The following is an 18689-nucleotide window of genomic DNA, read 5'->3' on the forward strand; positions in this document are numbered from 1 at the left end:
AGGACGTATCACATAAAGTACTAGAGGTATTAAATTAAGGCCTGATCTGTGCCACAGTTTAGGGCTGACTGGTGTCTTAAACTGTTGAAGAGCTGGAGCAGTGCTATTTTACTATCCTAGACGATGGGGCACAACAAAACACAACACAGTAACATAAATGCCGAATAACAACATAAAAACATAAAGGCACAAAACAGCAATATAGTCAACACAGATGCAGCCCAAGAATCACAGTACAACACAATGGAAAAATGCAGAACAAAAAACACAACAGCAGAAGAAAACCCAACGTAACACATCAACACCACAAAAATTACAACACAGCAAAAAAGTACAAATAATATTTTTCCAAAGTATCACCTCCACAAATCGCCTTTCATATTGCGGTTGTTAAAGTTGTTTGCAGCAAGCACTGCCTCGAGTTAACACCGTCATCATGCAATAGTGCCTTTCGAAAATGTATTGTGATTCAGAGGCCCACCTCCCTCCAGGTCATTACAGAAAACATTTGCAGTCCTGAACCTTTGTGTGATAGCCTAATGCAGTCTCGGTCTTGTAGTCTTGATTTCCTTCTATTAACTTAACTAGAGTAACACACTTGAAATCAATGATTTGCAAGGGAAACGTTCAGGATTGTAGGGCGTGTCAAAATGACCTGAGGCGAAGTGGTCACCCTCATTTTGATTTGCACTCATTGTCTTTCAAAGTGCATAAGTTTCACAACAATGGGGAAAGCTTACTTGTGTCGTGAAACATCCAGATTGCTCTGTATAGAGGCAACCTGATATAGCATTTTCAAACTATAGTGTGTTGGATTGCAATAGAAATCCCATTTTATGCAGTGCGAGGGTGGCACAACATTTCACCAAATCTAGCTTTTTTGATAATGTTTCCCCATGGGTTGATTTGTACTATAGTGAGGACCTGTGTATTTTATTAGTACAACTATCAAGGAGCCACATGATATTTAAAATGAACTCCATATCCTTCTCGAACCTATCTTCTTACACCACTCCTACACACAACCAATTATTTTCTTTTTTGAAGCTTAAAGAAAACCTATAATCAAATATTTGCTTCTCCTTGCATAGATTTCTGTATATTGAAACTCATAGAATGAAACTTACCCCTTCTTACGCTGAACAGCTGTGTATGGCACATAGATGATGAAAATTAATACAAGAACACCTAATATTGAAGCCACGACTATGGCGGCTACAAAGCCAGCTGATGTTGTTTCCTTTTCTGGTGGGATGAAAAAAAAAACTTTTTAGAAATCAATCAGAATAAGTGATCATCTTCAGAATACTGATATCTGTCACAAATAGATTTTTCTAGACTGCCACATGATTCTAATTTGTTTTCGAAGGGTTCTAATGACACCTATTTAAAATCATACTATGACCACAAGTAGATACATAAAACCAGCAAAATATATCTGACAAATTTCTATGCATGGCAGAGTCAGTTCTCTGGGAGAGCTGAGTGTGAACTAAGCCAGTTACTAGCTTGGCAATAGTGGCAAAATGATGAGGCAAACCCCCAAAAGGCCTATCATGTGAACAGATGGCATGTAAACATTTGACAAAACTCCAAGAATCAGCACAGCAATATTTATTTTAAATATGGCTGGAGATAGCTTTAGCTATATTTCAGAGCCCTTACTGAGAAAACAAATTTAAAAGTAGTTGAGCGATATAGGGTTTGGCTCCACCCCTTGATTAGTCTTCCTCTTTATAGACATCGATTGGGTACAAGTTGACCCTCCAATGAAGTAGTTCCATTGTTTATTACTGATGAAGAAATTTATGACAGAGACCAAGGGGCATATTTAGCAAAAGTTTTGTATGACCCTTGACACATGCAAGGGGATGCAGGGTGACGCAAAACCGATAATGTGATTTACCAATCCACGCAAGGTCACCTTGCGTAGCCCTGCGTGGCTTGGTAAATCTTGAGTTATGCAAGGCAGCAAAAGTTGCTGCCTAGTGTTGCTCTGCCCAGGGAGGCGTTCCATGGGGGAAGTGTGGTTATTTCCACTCATCCACCCACGGATTTTGGTGCATTTCCAGATTTACCATGAGTGTTAGATCTGGGACTCCATTAAAATGCTACATCTTCCCTGGGGAGGAGTAACAAGGAGAAATATGCGTATTTCTCCCTGTTTTCTCCTCTTGCCATGTGAGCTGCATCCTGCAGAAAACTTGAAAAGACGATAAACCCTCAGATGATTGTTTTTGTGCAGGAAGGTGCCCCTGTTTGCACAAAAACAATCCTGCAGGCAGCACATAGAACACAAACGCAAGAAGGGGGCAGGAACATGCCATAAAATGTTGTTAAATATGGTGCAATCCTGTTCTCACGCTCTCACACAATGCAGTGCAGCTAGGTGTCTTAATGCGCTATGTTGCATGACATTTTGATGAATCTGCCCCATGTACCAGATACTGCAGGAAGGGGCTTTACATGATGATATGGTGAAACTTATTTATGCGCTTATTTCGTGTCGAGATTTTGACCCTGGGGGGAAAATCCTTGGATCATCATCAGGACTAGATTTGAGTCTTGATGGAGCATCTGAGAAACATCATCGAGAAGAAAGTAAATTAAGTAATTGCTAGTATATTTTGTGGAAATTTGCACAATCTCCACGTTGTGGAATACCAATATGTACAACCATCTGCTCTAAAAGCTTTTTTCAGTGTCTCAAGCCGGATCATACACAGGCAAGAAGACCAGCGAATGGTACAAGGATGGCGCCTGGGTCTAAAAAACAGTCAACCTCTATAAGTTTTTCACACACTCATTGTGCACCACATTGTGCCACATTACTAAGCTCATATTAGCACTTGGGAGGTTCCAGGCTGTGGCTGTGTCAAATAATGGCTGGAGGAACTTTGGTTCCTGACTTACCTGTAAGATGGGTTCAGAAAGGTTTAGAGATGGAGGTGGGTGATCGTGCAGTATTGTCTTTTCCAGCATATGATACATAATCTACACAATGGGCTCCTTTCTACTAACATTTATAGACCTGCTAACAACATCTTTTAATAGAGCTCTATAGAGAAAAAAGCTGTCAGAAATAGGGATGAAGCGAACTTTGCTTGCAGCAACCCAGGTAAGGTCCACTGCCAATGTGATATTGCAAAGGCACAACTAATTGATAGCTCCCCAGTTCAGAGGGGATGATGCAAATGTTTCTCCTTCACTGTGATATTTTATAAATTATCTACATGTGCAGTTCAGGAAGCGACACAAGACATCCGGACCGGGAGAGAAAGGGTGTAACAGCAATACTGTATGGTGCCAAACTCTGTGAAGTGAGGGCAGGGTGTCAGGCAAGGAGCAGATCATAATGATAAACACATTATTAATGGTATGGAGGAGAGCCACATCCCTCTGAGTAGCATTAGGAACAGAATTGCACTTGAATGTTACTGAAGACCACACCTGACCAAAACTACTAATGTTAAGGCTTAGTTGTGTCTCCTTCTATAAGCCCTGCTGACTCCTTGATCGAATATGATTAGTGTTTGAATTAGTTTTGAAGGCATTGTAATTGGCCCCAGTTAGGTCTGGCCTCACAGAACTAGATCTTACACAGTTTTGGTATGTACCATATGAAAGCAAGGGAGAGGACCATGGAAGAGCTCTTGAAAAGGTGGTGTCCATTATAATGTGCTTTGAGGCTGGTATCATTTAAGGTAAATGATTGTTCCTTACCAATCTCCAATAATTTTAATCAAACCTGATATTTTGGCAAGACCACCTTCTGTACATTATGTCTTATGAATGATCCCATAGAGTCTACAAATATGAGGCATGTGAGAACTGTAATGTCGGACGCAAAACGAGCCAGGCCCCTGATTGCAAAGTAGTCATCCAGTAGAAGGGTAAATGCAGGCATCTTGTGGCTGCCCACCTGGTGTATTGGGGGTTTATGACTACAGGCCAGAATAGCATGGTGCCCAACATATTTTTTTAGGTCTTGAAGAAACAGAAGAAGAGGCATGTCTTTAATTTGTGGGCTTAAGCCTACCCACAGGCTTCCCATTTGCTTGCTCCATTGTCTGTCTCATATTCTTTATCACAATTTGTTCCTAGCATGTATGGTCATGCCTCTTCTGCTGCTTAACCCTCACCACAGAGCATGGATTTGTAAACATCCACTGTTCCCAATTTTACAACCATTTAGGAGCTACTTTTTTGTTTCTTTTTCAGCACTCTACACTGTGCTGGTGCTTTTACCATTTCTGTCTCCTCCCAGCTGCCCTCATGCCTTATCCACACAGATTACGCCCTCCCCATCACTGCTTTTCCCTTTGTTGCTGCTTTCCATTTCCCCCACCTCCTCCCTCCCATCTCAGCTTGCTCCTTACACCTTCCAGTGCTTGTCCCATCCACAAACCAACCCCTCCTCCTCCTCCGTCACTGCTTTAAACCCCTATTGTGGTCTGTTTTGTGCTAGTGAGTGCTGCTGTTACTTGCCACATGTGTAGTCTCTCTTTATTGCCCAGACGTGGGTCCCTTGCTCTCCATGCCACTGGAAATCAAGCAAGCCTGGCTGAAGACGGCTGAAATGCCAGAAACCGGTCCTAGGATGCTTGTTTCCAGTCCAGGGAGGACCTGGCTTGGCAGTTCGGGCTGAACTGTTCCCATGAGGCACAGGGTCAAGACTGATTTGCATATGGCTGGGTTCAAACTGGAACGGCATGGTGAGCAAAAAAACGATGGATTTAGGCCCAGATCTCTGTACTGGGGTGAATGTATGACATTGTTCTGCATTCTGTCCATCAATTGTTGTTTTTGCATTTGTCACCCCGAGTGGGAAGGGTATGCCCAGACGTGGGTCCCTTGCTCTCCATGCCACTGGAAATCAAGCAAGCCTGGCTGAAGACGGCTGAAATGCCAGAAACCGGTCCTAGGATGCTTGTTTCCAGTCCAGGGAGGACCTGGCTTGGCAGTTCGGGCTGAACTGTTCCCATGAGGCACAGGGTCAAGACTGATTTGCATATGGCTGGGTTCAAACTGGAACGGCATGGTGAGCAAAAAAACGATGGATTTAGGCCCAGATCTCTGTACTGGGGTGAATGTATGACATTGTTCTGCATTCTGTCCATCAATTGTTGTTTTTGCATTTGTCTCTCTTTATTTACCACATGTTTGAGTACTAGAGGTGTGTATTTGTTTATACCATATGTGATTATTTGGCAATATTGTTTGTTGCTGGAAAATCAGACGTCAGCCAGCATTTTCTGTTGGTTGCCTGTCAACCTCCCGCCCGTTGCTGCTTTCTCTTGCTGAACTCTTGTTGCACAGATCCTCTCTTCCCCCAGACCCTGACTCTGTTTTTCACATTTTTTTTAAAGAAGTTTTATGGTTTCAGTTTCTTTATTGTAGTTTCAAACATAGCATACAACAGCAGCATAATGGCCAGTGAAGCACAGGATACATAGCATAAGATTGTGTAACTACCCCAAAACTCCCACCGCCCTCCCAAACCCGGACTACCTCTAAAGTATAAGAAAAAAAGATGTCGCTGCCACCCGCCCAGTCGTGCCCTGGTTTTTTTTTTTTTTTTTTTTTTTAAACTTTATTTATTGGATTTTGCATCAAAACAATACAATCACACAGTTATCATAATCAAACTTCGGTGGCATTTCAAGGTCTGAATCATTACATCAGTATATCCAATGCATGTCCGGGGGGGGCGGGAACAGCAAAATAGACATTATCATGAGTCTTAGCACAGGGACCCTGGGCAGGAAAAACCGGCAACAGAGCCACACCCAAGAAAAGCGAACAGTGTAGTCCTGAGGGGTTCTTCAGCGGACCTTCCCCATACAGTATACCTCTCCCAGGGCAAGACCGCAATCCTTAAGACACGTGTAACAGATATGCAACCCGATCATCCCAGCCTGGCAATCGTGGAAGAACTCCCGCCCCCACAGCACCGCAACAGCTCAATCGATCCCTTGCGTAGTTTGTGAATCATGAGCAGCAGAAGCAACGCCATCAAGGGCCGGTGGAGGGGCATCCCCGGTCAGGGCCTCTGGGTATTGCAGTAGGTAACATTGTAGTGGGCCCCATATATCGGCGGGGCGGGATCGAGCCGGGAGCAGGTCGGAGTATGCCAGGATCTGTTCTTGGCAGTAGACAAGGTCTTTAAGCCATTCCTTAAATTTCGGAGCCCTCCCCCGCCCCCAACGGCACGCTATCCTCCGCTTCGCCAACAACACCGCCGCCGTGACAAACCTGCGGCTTGCCCGCGGAATGTGTTTGGTATACCCCAATAGGGCCTGCACCGGGTCGGGCTCAAGGAGTAAGTCCACCATCTGTGAGACAGCGGAGAACACTTGGGTCCAGTAGGTCTGAATTGCGGGGCAACCCCAGGACAAGTGCAGGAAGTCCGCATGTGGGGCATGACATCTCTCGCAATTATCCGAGTTTTGCAGTTTGAATTTGTGTTTGGTGACCGGTGTGCAGTACAGACGATTTAGGAACTTAAAGTGTATGATACGATGTCTGCTGCTTGCAGAGATTTGCTCTGTCTGTATGCAACAGTATGACCACCTGTCATCTCCCAGCTCTAGCCCCAACTCCCGCTCCCACTCCCCACGAGCCCGCGAGGCGTCAAGTGCAGTGTCAGATCGGATTGTGTGGTATAGTATGGAGACCAGGTGGGAGGGCGAGGACGCCTGTAAGACTCTGTGCAATGGGTCAGTGATTTCGGGTTCCTCCGGGAATGTCTGTAATATGGACCGCATGCCGTGCCTCAGTCTCATGTAGGTGAATAGCTCCAAGGGGGTAGGCGCGTACCCATCAAAGAAGTGTTCCCGATCTCGAAAGCGCCCAGCCGAGAATAGATCACCCCACCTTTGAATCCCCAGTTTGTGGATCAAGTCTTGAAACAGTCTTTCCTGTAGAAGAGGCAGCTGCGGGTGGTAGGCAATGGGGAGAAGGGGCGAGTACAAGAACGAGCTCGCAACTCGCTTAGATATCTCCAGCCATGCCCGTACCGTTCCCTGCAACGCATTATAGTCCGAGGTATTATAAGGGAGAGTACTATGCAGCAGACCGTGCAGAGGCAGGGGAGCCGCCAGCCAGTCCTCCGCAGCGAGTTGGGGCATAAATGCAATGGGGTGGAACCAGTAATATGCATAGTGTGCTTGAGCGCAATAGTAGTACAACTCCAGGTCCGGTATGTCCAAACCCCCCCGGGAGTAGGGGGAGGTCATCACCTCCCACTTCAGCCGAGGTCTCTTCCCGCCCCAAACTAGCCGAATCAGTTCCGAGCGCAGTCGATTGAAAAAGTGCCGACCCGGTGGGAAGGGAATGTTCATGAACAGATACAAAAGTCGGGGGAGCACCACCATCTTAATCAAGGCAGCACGTCCTGCCATCGAGAGGGGGAGCGCTATCCAGCGGTCTACGCAGGAGGAGACCTGTGTCAGTGCCGTACCATAGTTAGAGCGCATCAGTTCGTCCCTGTCGCGAGATATCCTGACGCCTAGATATTTTACGTCAGACTCACACCATTCTATGGGATAGTCAAGTGAGAACCTCCGACATCCATCCGTCAAATGGAGGATCTGAGACTTGGCCCAATTGATTCGCACGCCTGACATTTCCCCATACGTGATGAATTCCCTGAGTAGCGGGTTCAGGTTGTGTTGGGGGTCTCGCACATACAAAGTTATGTCATCTGCATAGAGCGACAGCAGAAGCTGCCTCTGCTCGCAGATCAGCGCCCTATGTTGATGACGCTGTCGCAACCGCGAAGCAAGGGGCTCCACCGCCAGTGCGAACAAGAGAGGGGATAAGGGGCACCCCTGCCTGGTCCCCCGGGCGATTCCAAAGGGCTCTGACGTCCTACCGTTGATCAATACCCTGGCACGGGGGCCACCGTAAAGGATAGCTATCCAGCCCAGGAAAACTAGGGGGAAACCCATACTAGTCAGCACCGCCACAAGGTAATCCCACTCCAGGGAGTCGAACGCTTTCGTCGCGTCCAAAAAGACGGCCACCATCTGGAGGCTGGGGTCAACGTTCTGCAGAGTGGCGAATAGCGTGCGCAGGTTGTGCGACGTCGCCCTGCCCGGTATGAAACCCGACTGATCCGGGAGTACTAGCCCCTGCATAAGGAGCGACAGCCGGTTAGCCAGAGTTTTAGAGAGGATCTTTACGTCACAGTTAAGGAGGGACAGAGGCCGGTAGGAGTCAGGGGAGGCCGCCGGTTTACCCGGCTTCAAAAGGGAAGTAATCAATGCCTCTCTCATGGTAGGGGGGAGCTTTCCCAGCGTGTGGGCCTCCTCAAACACCTCTTTCAAGATCGGGGCAAGGATATCTATGTATGACTTATAAAACTCGATCGGGAGCCCGTCGAGGCCAGGGGCTTTCCCCGAGGCCATTTGCATGATGGCCTCACGAATTTCGTCAATCCCGAGCGGTGCCATGAGGAACTTCCTCTGCTTATCAGATAGCCATCCCAATGTGGTCTCCCCTAAATAGGGAGCCAGCTCCGGCGGTGCCGTGTGAGCGGAGGAGTACAGGTCAGTATAATGAGTGACGAATGTTTGCATAATAGACCGGGTGTCTCTGTGGAGCTCCCCCGACCCATCCTGAATCTCGAGGATTTGGTTGTTAAAGCGGGGCGGTCGGATTGCCCAAGCGAGGTATTTACCCGGGCGCTCCCCCTCCCCGTATCTACGAGCTTGAAAGTGTTTCCCCCTGAATCGGACCTCCCTGTCCGCTGTGTCTTTATATTCTGTCAGCAGTTCCCGAAAGCGGGCTTGAGCCCCAGCATCAGTATGAAACGTGGGGGCACTCTCCAAGTCTTTCAAGTCAGTTTCAAGTTTACAAAGGGTGCTACGTAAAACCTTGAGGACCCCCACCCCCTTAGAGATGCATAGTCCTCTAATCGTGACTTTAAAGGCCTCCCACACCACGGCAACACTATCCACCGTGCCACCGTTGCGTTGGAAGAAGCTCTCAATTTCCTGCGCTATTTCTGATCTGAAGACGTCATCCAGCAGGGCAGTGGGCTGCAATCTCCACGCCATTGGAGACCCGGCGAGGTCAGTCATGACAAAGTTCAGCAGGACCGGGGCGTGATCGGAGTACGTGCGAGCGAGGTGTTTTACCCAGCCTATCGCGGGGGCAAGCCCCGGTGAAACCAGGATATAGTCCAGTCTCGCCCATGTGGAGTGCGCGGCAGTCCAGTGCGTGCCCTCCCTTGTCACCGGGTGCCTAGAGCGCCACGTGTCTAATAGATGACGCTCAGTAAGAAGGTCATGCACATATGCTTGCGAGCGGGAGTAGTGGTGTGGGTTCGGTTTCGACCTATCACTCCCGGGGTCAACAGCTATGTTAAAATCACCCCCCCACACTAGGTGGGTGGAACCGATACGCAGAATCTCTCCCCACAGCGCCTGAAGACAAGACGGATCATCAGTGTTAGGACCATAATAGCACGCTAAAGTGAGCGTATCCGTGCCCATGCGCCCCCAAACAATACAATACCTGCCCTCCCGGTCTATACGCTCGCCCATGTGCACAAACGGGGTATGTTTCCTAATGAGGATGGCCACCCCACGTGAGTAGGTGGAGTAGGAGGAGAAGGTACGGTGCACCGCCCAGCGCGAGGCAAATAGCACCGGCCTGGAGGGATCTAAGTGCGTCTCCTGAAGAAAGGCCACACCCACGTGATGCCTGTCCAGGTATGCTAGGACGTGCCTGCGTTTCCTGTGGTCCCCCAAGCCCCTCACATTCCAGGATAAAAAGTTAAGCTGCCCAGTAGAGACCCTATGTGTTTGCGGATCACTCATGGAAGACCAAAAGACTCACACCCAGCAATATAGTACAAACGCCACCCCCGACCCGTATGTAGAAGACCATGCCAACAGCGCCACATCCCATACAAACTTAACAAACAGTACAAATCCCCAACACCCCCCCCCCTCCCCCCTCCCACAGCAGCATCCCAAACATGCTATCTGGACGGCCCCCCTCCCCCCCCCCCCCTAACGAACTCCGTCCATAGCAAAGGCCACAGTGGAGCAACATGAAAACTTGAAGTCAATTGGGTAATACCCTTGGGAGGACAGTCTAGGTGAATACACAATAAACCCCTCGATCCAGGAGAGAGTTTCCCGCCCTTGGGCCGGGCTCACCCCATGATCAAAGAGGGTGCCCAGCGAGGCGATAATTTCCTGAGAGTCTAGTGCAAGAAAAAGAGTTTCTACACCCCGCTATCAGCCCCTCACAGTGAATAAAGCCGGGCCCATGGGTCACTATATCAAGTCCCTTGATAGCAGATATTCGCACCGCCTTACCAGCCGACAGGCCTCAGTCTCAAAATCGACAGGTCAACACTCCAGGCCCATCAGTCTGATGCCAGCGGTGAGGAGCAGTCCTGGTCACGTTTCTTGAGTCGTTTCAAAAACTCCTCCGCCTGTTGGGGTTTAGTGCAAAAGATTTGTTTCCCTTGATGCGTGATGCACAGGCGGGCAGGGTAAAGAAGCGCATAGTCAACTTGTGCAGCGCGTAGTTTATGCTTGACCTGGACAAATTTCTTTCGCTCCTCCTGAACCACCGGGGTGAAGTCCGGAAAAATGGTGAAGGCGTTGCCGCCATAGGATAGGCTCTTCTTCTCCCTCGCCGTCCGAAGCGCGACATCTCGGTCACGGAAGTTCAACAGGCGTGCTATAATAGGGCGAGGGGGAGCCCCCGGCGGTGGCCTCAGGGCCAGAGATCTGTGCGCCCTTTCCACTATGAACTGGGGGGATACGGAGTCCATGCCCACCACCTCGCGCAGGAGACCCTCCACATAGTCCTCCATCTTGCCCGTGTGGGTCGATTCTGGTATGCCAATTATACGGATATTGTTCCTCCGACTACGCGCTTCCAAGTCTTCGTTTTTGGCTGCTATTACATGGAGGATTTTGTCCATGCGCGCCATAGCGGCGGACAGTTCCGTTGTGCGATCCTCGGTGTCTGAGATACGTCTCTCCGTTTCCGTGATGCGTTCGCCATGGCTGTCAACCTTATGTACGATCGAGTCCATGCGGGATTGCATGGAATCCATTTTGTCGACTATGGTCGCAAGACTTTGCCGCATGTCCAGCAAGATGGACTTGACATCATCCCCCGGCGGGGCCTCCACCGGCTCCGACCCCGCCGCAGTAGCCTCCGTCTGCGGCCTGGTCTGCTTTTTGGACTCAAAAGTAAGGCGAGGCTGTCGGCTGTCCGGCTTCCCCATAGCGGCGCCACCAGGCCACCCGCGGCGGGATCAGGGGGGACGCCCGGGTGGGTCCCGGGGGCAAGCGGCCAAGGAGGGGGGGAGTGGCAGCCTAGGGAAGAGGGAGATCGGCCAGATCGTGTAGCAGGTCACTGGCTCAACCACCAGCACCTCGTGCAACCCCCTCCACCTGCCACGCAGGATCTCGCTGGGGACCAGCCGCCCCCCCCGGGACCAACCGCGACCCCACAAGCACACCGCTCACCTCCACGGCCAGTAGCGACTCTCCGTGAGTGAACGGGATGAGCTCCGCGCGGAGCGTCAGCAGAAGAGAGTCCGGTATATGGGGGCAAAGAGGATCCAAGTCGGGGCCCCACACGCCGGCCTCGCGATCGTGAGGCACACTCCGCCGTCTAGCCCCCTCTGTTCGATGGCTACCTCCTCTGTGTCGTCTCTCCCCAGCGTAGGCACCACCTCGAAGGCCCCAGCGCAGGAGGGTCAGCGGTCAGCGCAGCAGGTAACAGTCTCTCCGGGCCTCGCACCTCTTCCGATCTGTCCCTCCGGCGGACGTGTAATCGCCCCCAGTGGGCTAGCAGTAGGGCAGCAGCCGGGGGGGGGTCCGCGCAGGCCGGTACGAGCGGGACGGCACCGCGCCGCAGTAAGGATCCGGCGCGGGCAGGGAAGGCGGCGACCCCAGCCGGGGATTCAGCCGGGCGCGCCACTCACCAACGCCCGCGCCTGTTGTGCATCACGCCGTAGTCCAGTCCGTCCTCTTGCCCCCGGCCGGGGGGATCTAACGCGGGTCCCAGCGAGCCCCCAGCTGACACGTCGCAGGGCCGCCGCCCGCAGCCGTGGATCCGGAGGTGGGGCCTGTCACCCACGTGAGACGCACCGGACTCGCGTCGCAGCAGCCTCCCGGACACAGCTCCAGCAAGACGTCCTCCACAGCCGGCACAACTTGTGGCGGCTTCGCAGTCCGATATCTCCGGGTCGCCAGGGATGAGACAGCGCTCCAACTGCGGTGGGGATGTTGGTCCACCCACACAGGCCCGCGTGGGCTATCAAATGCGACTTTCAGGAAGGATTATTAAGGATTTCTTCGCTGGGCTGCGGGAGCTTCACCCGAAGGCAGCCATTCCGCTGTGCGCCACCTAGCGCCTCTTCACAGTCGTGCCCTGGTTCGGGGTTTCCTAGGTGGTATCTACAGTGGCCTCCTACAGGTGTAGAAGGCATAAATATTCGGCACAGGTGAGTTCTTGGAACTCTGGCGTCAATAAGTTAAAAAAAGGTTTCCATAGCTTGGGGAATGATGAGCCTTGATTTGTTAGTGTGAGAGTGATTTGCTCCATCCGCATTATGTACCACAATCTATACAGCCATCCTTGGTATGTGGGACTGTGTCCAGTGCCCCAATGCGATAATATATTCTGCAGGGCCGCCATTAGTGCTAACCCAAACTGTCTGCCTCTCCGAGATTTTAATGGAAAAGTGAGTGCATTAGGGAGGCCTAAGAGAATGTAAGCAGGCAATCTAGAGAGTTCCGTTTTGAGGTGTGTGTCGAGGTTGTTAAGGATCTGAGCCCAGTATGATGTTAGCTTCTGGCAGTCCCATAGGATGTGTGAAAGCGTGCCTGGGGATCCACGCCAACACTTGGAGGATCTAGATGGTTTATACTTGTGTAATCTGGCGGGGGTGAGATACCAATATGTTATGATCTTTGTTAGAAATGGGATTTCTGGCTGGCTAAGGTGTGCGCCTAAGCCAGGCAGAAACCACCACTCTAGTCAGGGCAAGGAAGTTACACGCCAAAGATAACCCCTGCTCACCCCCTTGGTAGCTTGGCACGAGCAGTCAGGCTTATCCCGGAGGCAATGTGTAAAGCATTTGCGTTCGCACCCAGCAACAACATCCCAGGCCCACCACAAAAGAAACTCCACACAAGGTTACATATAAGAATAGCCTTTGTATTATCATAACACATTAGAATGGTAATCACACAATATACACTGTGCCAACTGGCACTGGGCAATATTTACAAGGGATTATGTACACATGACAGGGCCACATGGACCACTGTCAGAACCATCACAAAGTGAACTTAGTAAATGTAGAATTTAGCATAAACATAGAGCACAACCAGTACTACTGGTAATCACTGTACTTAGCATCAGCCTGTAACATCAACTACATTAGGCTTAGTCTCATATCAGGCGCCAACGCATTGTACGCCCACCGCTTCAGCATAACCACATTACACAATTCTCTCACAAGTCTAAACACATTAAACTCTAACCTCCTAAGCATAACTCATCTTGGGGAATAACTCTCACTAGCATAAACCATTATATACAAACCAACCTCATAATCATAACGCACATTTAGAGGTATCAACACAGGGTGCGTAACCATACTACATACATTACATTTCCTAGCACCACATCCTATTTAGCACAAAAGTCGCATTAGAAGTCTAACGCATTGGACACCAACATCCTAATCATTACTCACAGTAGGCAGAATCACATGAACATAAATCACCTTAGGGCCTGGTGCCCTATAAATCTAACCATCCCCCCCTAGCCAACTGGCCATCTCAGAAAGGGGGATCAAATGCCCTATGTCCACCAGGTCAGGGCTGCTGCCTAGGCAGCGAAGGTCAAGGGTGCTCCACTGCGCAAAACCTAAACATTGGAGCTGGCACTAAGTGCTGCGCAGCTGTGAATGTCAGGGGTAAAGGAGTGCATCTCACTCCTAACTCAGGCATGTCCCCCAAAGCAAACGAAAGACCTAAACGGTGCAGCTGCCCACTACTTTCTGGGCAGCTGTGAAAGTAAAATGCGGCATGGGCTCTCACTGGCCCTTGAAATAAATGTGCCAACCGTTGGAGCCATCGGGCTCTGAAAATAAACATGTCCCATGGGGCACACTGGCTCCTGAAATAATTAGGCCACAATCAAGAAAAAGAACTTGCCACCAAAACGTGGAGCGCACTGGCGCTGTGAACATCTGTGTACAGGGTGGAGCAAACACGGGCCCCTCTGGCCCTTAAAACAAATATGGCCACGTTGGAGCAGGCTGGCTCCTAAAACAAAATCATGTCCTAAAAAGAACTGGCCCCCATGTCGGAGCCACACAGGGCTCTGAAAACAATTAGCCAAACGTTGGAGCCACGTAGGCTCAGGAAGCAACTGTGCCCCGCATTGGAGCACACTGGCGCTTTAAATAAACATGCCCCCGATGCGTGGCAGCATGGGCACCACTGGCCGTGGGGACCCCCACTGGGGCCCTTAAACAAAATATATATAACCCACGTTGGAGCGGCACTCTGCCATGTGGGGCCGCTCAGATACTGCATACTAGACAGGTGGGTGCAGGGAAATGCCCCCAAGCCCCCCACGGGGACTCTGTACCATGACTGCAGCTTCCCCATAGAGATCAGCCCTTACTCACCGGGCTCTCTCTCTGGACTCTGCTCCTTTCCTCGGGACCGGCGCCACTTTGGACTTCACCTGGGCCCCCTCCTGGGACCCAGGACTTCTTACTCTTCCCGCCGTGCTGCTCCGGTCTTCTCGGGGAATTCTGGCGGCTGTACTCTGGGCTCCTCCCTCACTTGGAAGACTCCGGCGGCATCTATTCCTGGTGGCAACGCTGTGGCTGCACGCGGGGCTCCCTCTTCCCCACGGGAGCCCCGTCTGGCATCGGCGGCTTCTCCACTTCGCCCGGGACCCCTCCTGGGACTCGGGACTTCAATGTGGAGCCTGCACAGCTGCGGATGGCGAACCCGCCTCCCTCCAGGACGAGGAGGGGGGGCGAAACTGGAGCCCGCAAGGCTCCCTTTTCCCCATGCTTCACCCGGGCCCCCTCCTGGGACCCGGGACTTGTTTAACGGCACTCGAGGAGGCAGGGTAGGCTCCCGTCCTCCTCATCACGCAGCCACGCTTCCGGCCGCACTTCTCTCCTGCTTCCGTCCGGCCGGCCCCGCCCACAACCAGGCGGGCCACGGATCGCGGCAGAAATCTCTGCTCGGTAATGAGGGGTGGGCTCCCTCGCATTTTAAAATGTGAAGCGGGGTGGGCTCCCGCCACTCTGCGTAAAAATAAGAATAAAGCGGTGTAGGCTCCCGCTATCAAAGGCACCATAATGTGGGGTCGTCACCCACTCCCGGCAGCATCACGGGGAATCCCTACGTCGGGATTCCCTCGGCGGAGATCGCAGCCCAGCGCTGCAAAGCCTGCTCGCTCCTCCTCTGGCAACAATAAAGCGCTTGGCTCTAGACAAAGAAATAAGGCGCTCACCAGGCGCTAGGAGCAGGCAAAAGTTCTGCAGCAAAGGAGAACAAGTCCAGGAGAGGTTTCAGGGGCAGAGCTGGGCCCAGGGGCCAGCACACAGGGTCCTCCAGCAGGGAGGCAGCCCCCATGGCGGTCCCTCCTGGGACCCAGCAGCATCAAGCCCCCTCCTCCGTCAGGAACAGGAACACTGAACAATTTCCTGGGGTCATAGCCCCTTCTTTTTTATACAAAATCCTTTGTCTCCACAGGTGCAGGGAAGGGGCGAACCAGATGCAACTGGTTCCTGAGCACTTTGTTTTGCTCAGCACCTCTCCCTATTCACAGGACAGGTCAGGGACATCAGATGCACCACAGGGGGTGGAGCCAGCATTGTGGAGGTAAAGCCCAGCCCTATTCAGGTCCCAGGTGTACTCCTCCCTGCCATCAACATGCAGATCTCTCCATTCACCACCGGGCAGACCCATCCTGACTCCTGGAGCCAGACACACCAGCCAATCACAAGCCAGACAGTCACTGCACACTTATTACACAGACATGCCAGCTTCTAGAAGTGGCACTTCTATACTAGACACCGTAACGCCGCACACATCATCGCGCAGCATTCAATCTCACGAGTTCGCACATACCAAACTCACCCCTGCACTCCTCTCACATCAGGAACTACCATGGACACACATATCCCCCATGCATTCCTATGGGAGGGCAGGCCAGTCTCACTCCATGTAACAGAGCGCACGCACTTTACACTGGGACACAGTGCTAAAGTGCCTAGAGGCCTAAAACTACTAACACTACATAGGGAAAAAGGCCAGGATAATTGCAAAAAGTTTAGGGGTGAACTGCCAAAAGGGCCAGGTCCAACAATCTTTGTTGCAGCTTCAATTCCTGGAACATTGCGGGCGGTGTGACAAGCACGGTAGCAGAAGTCCTCCCATTCTTTCGAGGTCAACTCCCGCCCGATCTCTGACGGTCGTAGGGCTTATGAGTCTGTAGAGGTGTGTCATAAGTGAGTTCGACGAATCTTAAAGCAGCCAGCATTCAAATGGGGTGAGGTGTCGTTGCGCCCCTGGGCGAACCGAGGGATGTGTCACCCAGTGTTGTATCTGGGTACAATGCCAGCATTCAACTTCAGGTAGGCCATGCTCTGTACGAAGGCACTCGGATGGGAAAGGGCCCCCTGTGTCGAACAGATGCCTGACAGATCTGCAGCCTGGTTGATTCCAGCGATGAAATGCTGGGTTGGTCAAGGGCAGTGTGAATTTGGGATTCCACACAATGGAAGTCAAAGGGAAAGGGAAAGAAGTGAGGCTCCTCAGGGTTGCCAGTTTATCCCAAACTGATATTGCTCGTTTGGTGATCGAGGAGAGGTATAGGTTGGGGGGCTGAGAAGGGGATTCTCCACAACAGTTGTCCCGCCAGGACCTTTGATAAAAATCAAGTGCTTTTCAGACTCTGGGCGGGACCATGCCACAACATTTCTTAATTGAGTAGCCTGGGACTCCTAGACCACCTTCGAGGGGGGGCCGATAGGTTAGGTCTCTGCGGAGGCGAGGTTGCCTATCTGTCCAAATGAAGCTGCTTAGTTCATCTTGGAGGGAACTAAGTAAACCCAGGAGAGGTTCGGCTGGTAGTTTCCGGAATAGGTACAAAATCAGCGAAAGGATTGCCATATTTACTGCCGCTATCCTCCCAAACCTGGACAGAGTGTGTTGTCGCCAGTGGCTGAGGCCAGCCCTTACCTGGTGAATCAGGGTGCTGTAATTTAGAGCTACTGTCGCAAATATCATAGGGACAATATGAACTCCTAGGTAGGGAAGAGAAGACGAGGCTCACTGGAGAGACAAGGTTTGCCGAAGAGTGTCTAGCTTGTGGGACTGCAAGGTCAGTTTGAGGGCCTGGGATTTATGAATATTCATTTTTAATGCGGCTGCTTGGCCAAATGCTGCTAGCTCATCTAGAAATGCAGGTAGGGATGCAGATGGGGTCTCTAGAGTTGCCAGTATGTTGTCTGCGTATAGGCTGATTGTCTGGTGATCACCCCCAAATTGGATCCCTGTCATCGTTGGGTTGGATCGTACTTGGTAAGCCATGGTAAGGGCTATGTTGTGGGGTTTCTATTGTGACTACCACGGCTGCATGATCCGACAGGACCAAAGCACAATAGTGATTCCCTTTACCAAAGGGGCAAGATCGGTTGAACCCAAGAAATAATCTAGCCTGTCATAAGTTTTGTGTGCAAATGAATAAAATGTATAATTTTGAGTCTGTTTGTGTGTGGTTCTCCAGGTGTCAGTTAGGCCCAGACCTTTCAGCCTGTGGAAAGGTCATCCATCTAGTGGTGTCTTTTCACTGCTCTATCTGGTTCATTGTCGAAAACTAGGTTTAAGTCTCCCTCCACTAGGACCAAGCAATTCTGTGTCCCCAGAATCTCCGTAACCGCCTTCCGGGCGAAAGGTTCCTTCCACTTGTTAGGCGAGTACAAAGTAGCTACTGTGATTGAGCCCAAGCATAGTTGTAATGGGTAAGCTAGCATTCTTCCCTTTATTTCAGCCTCCTTAGATATTACCTTGCCCTCGAAGTGCTGAGAGTCCAGAATGGCAACTTCTGATGTTTTGTTCAGGCGGTATGAAAAATACTGATGAGGGAAGTTTTGGGAGTGGAGCCTCTGTTCATCCCTGGGAAGGAGGTATGTTTCTTGTAGTAGACAGACATGGACCCCAGAGTGTTCCGAATATGATAAAATGGATCTTCTTTTCAAAGTGTGATTAAGGCCTTTAACATTCAGAGTGAGTACTGCTAACCGATCTGGCATTGGGTGGGGGAGTGGAGTTCACTGCGAGGACCTCCCTTGAATGTCTGAACAGGTGGGTGGGCAAGGAAAGTAATGAGTTCTGTGTTTAGGCATGATAGTATCGGAAGTGCATTTAAGTAGTCCCCGGGTCCAACCAAAGAAAACAATGACTTTCCCAAACTATTGACGAAAAGCAACAATAAGCTAGAACTAACATGACTTATGTCAAAGTCCATATCCCGCAGGAAGAGGCAGGAGCCACTAAGAGAGCTGCTATGTGTAGCTTCAGGGTGTCGTTGGTCTGCAGGATTCTCCGGTTTGTGATTCTATGACATTCTGTCTCTCTTTGGCTGTCGTTTCTGGGTCTGGA

At 50.8% G+C, this 18689-nt stretch overlaps 1 protein-coding gene across 1 annotated transcript in view; it reads right to left on the reverse strand.

Annotated features, from left to right (window-relative positions):
• The window catches only part of LOC146789960 (ectonucleotide pyrophosphatase/phosphodiesterase family member 7-like), a 320802-nt gene that overhangs the window by 156925 nt on the left and 145188 nt on the right, over positions 1-18689 (reverse strand). Inside the window, exon 5 of the mRNA XM_085628277.1 lies at positions 1128-1245. Within this exon, the coding sequence (XP_085484403.1) occupies positions 1128-1245 (118 nt within the window). The remainder of the gene's footprint in view (positions 1-1127; positions 1246-18689) is intronic.

The sequence above is a fragment of the Triturus cristatus genome, chromosome 10 (assembly GCF_964204655.1).
Source record: "Triturus cristatus chromosome 10, aTriCri1.1, whole genome shotgun sequence".
Taxonomy (NCBI): domain Eukaryota; kingdom Metazoa; phylum Chordata; class Amphibia; order Caudata; family Salamandridae; genus Triturus; species Triturus cristatus.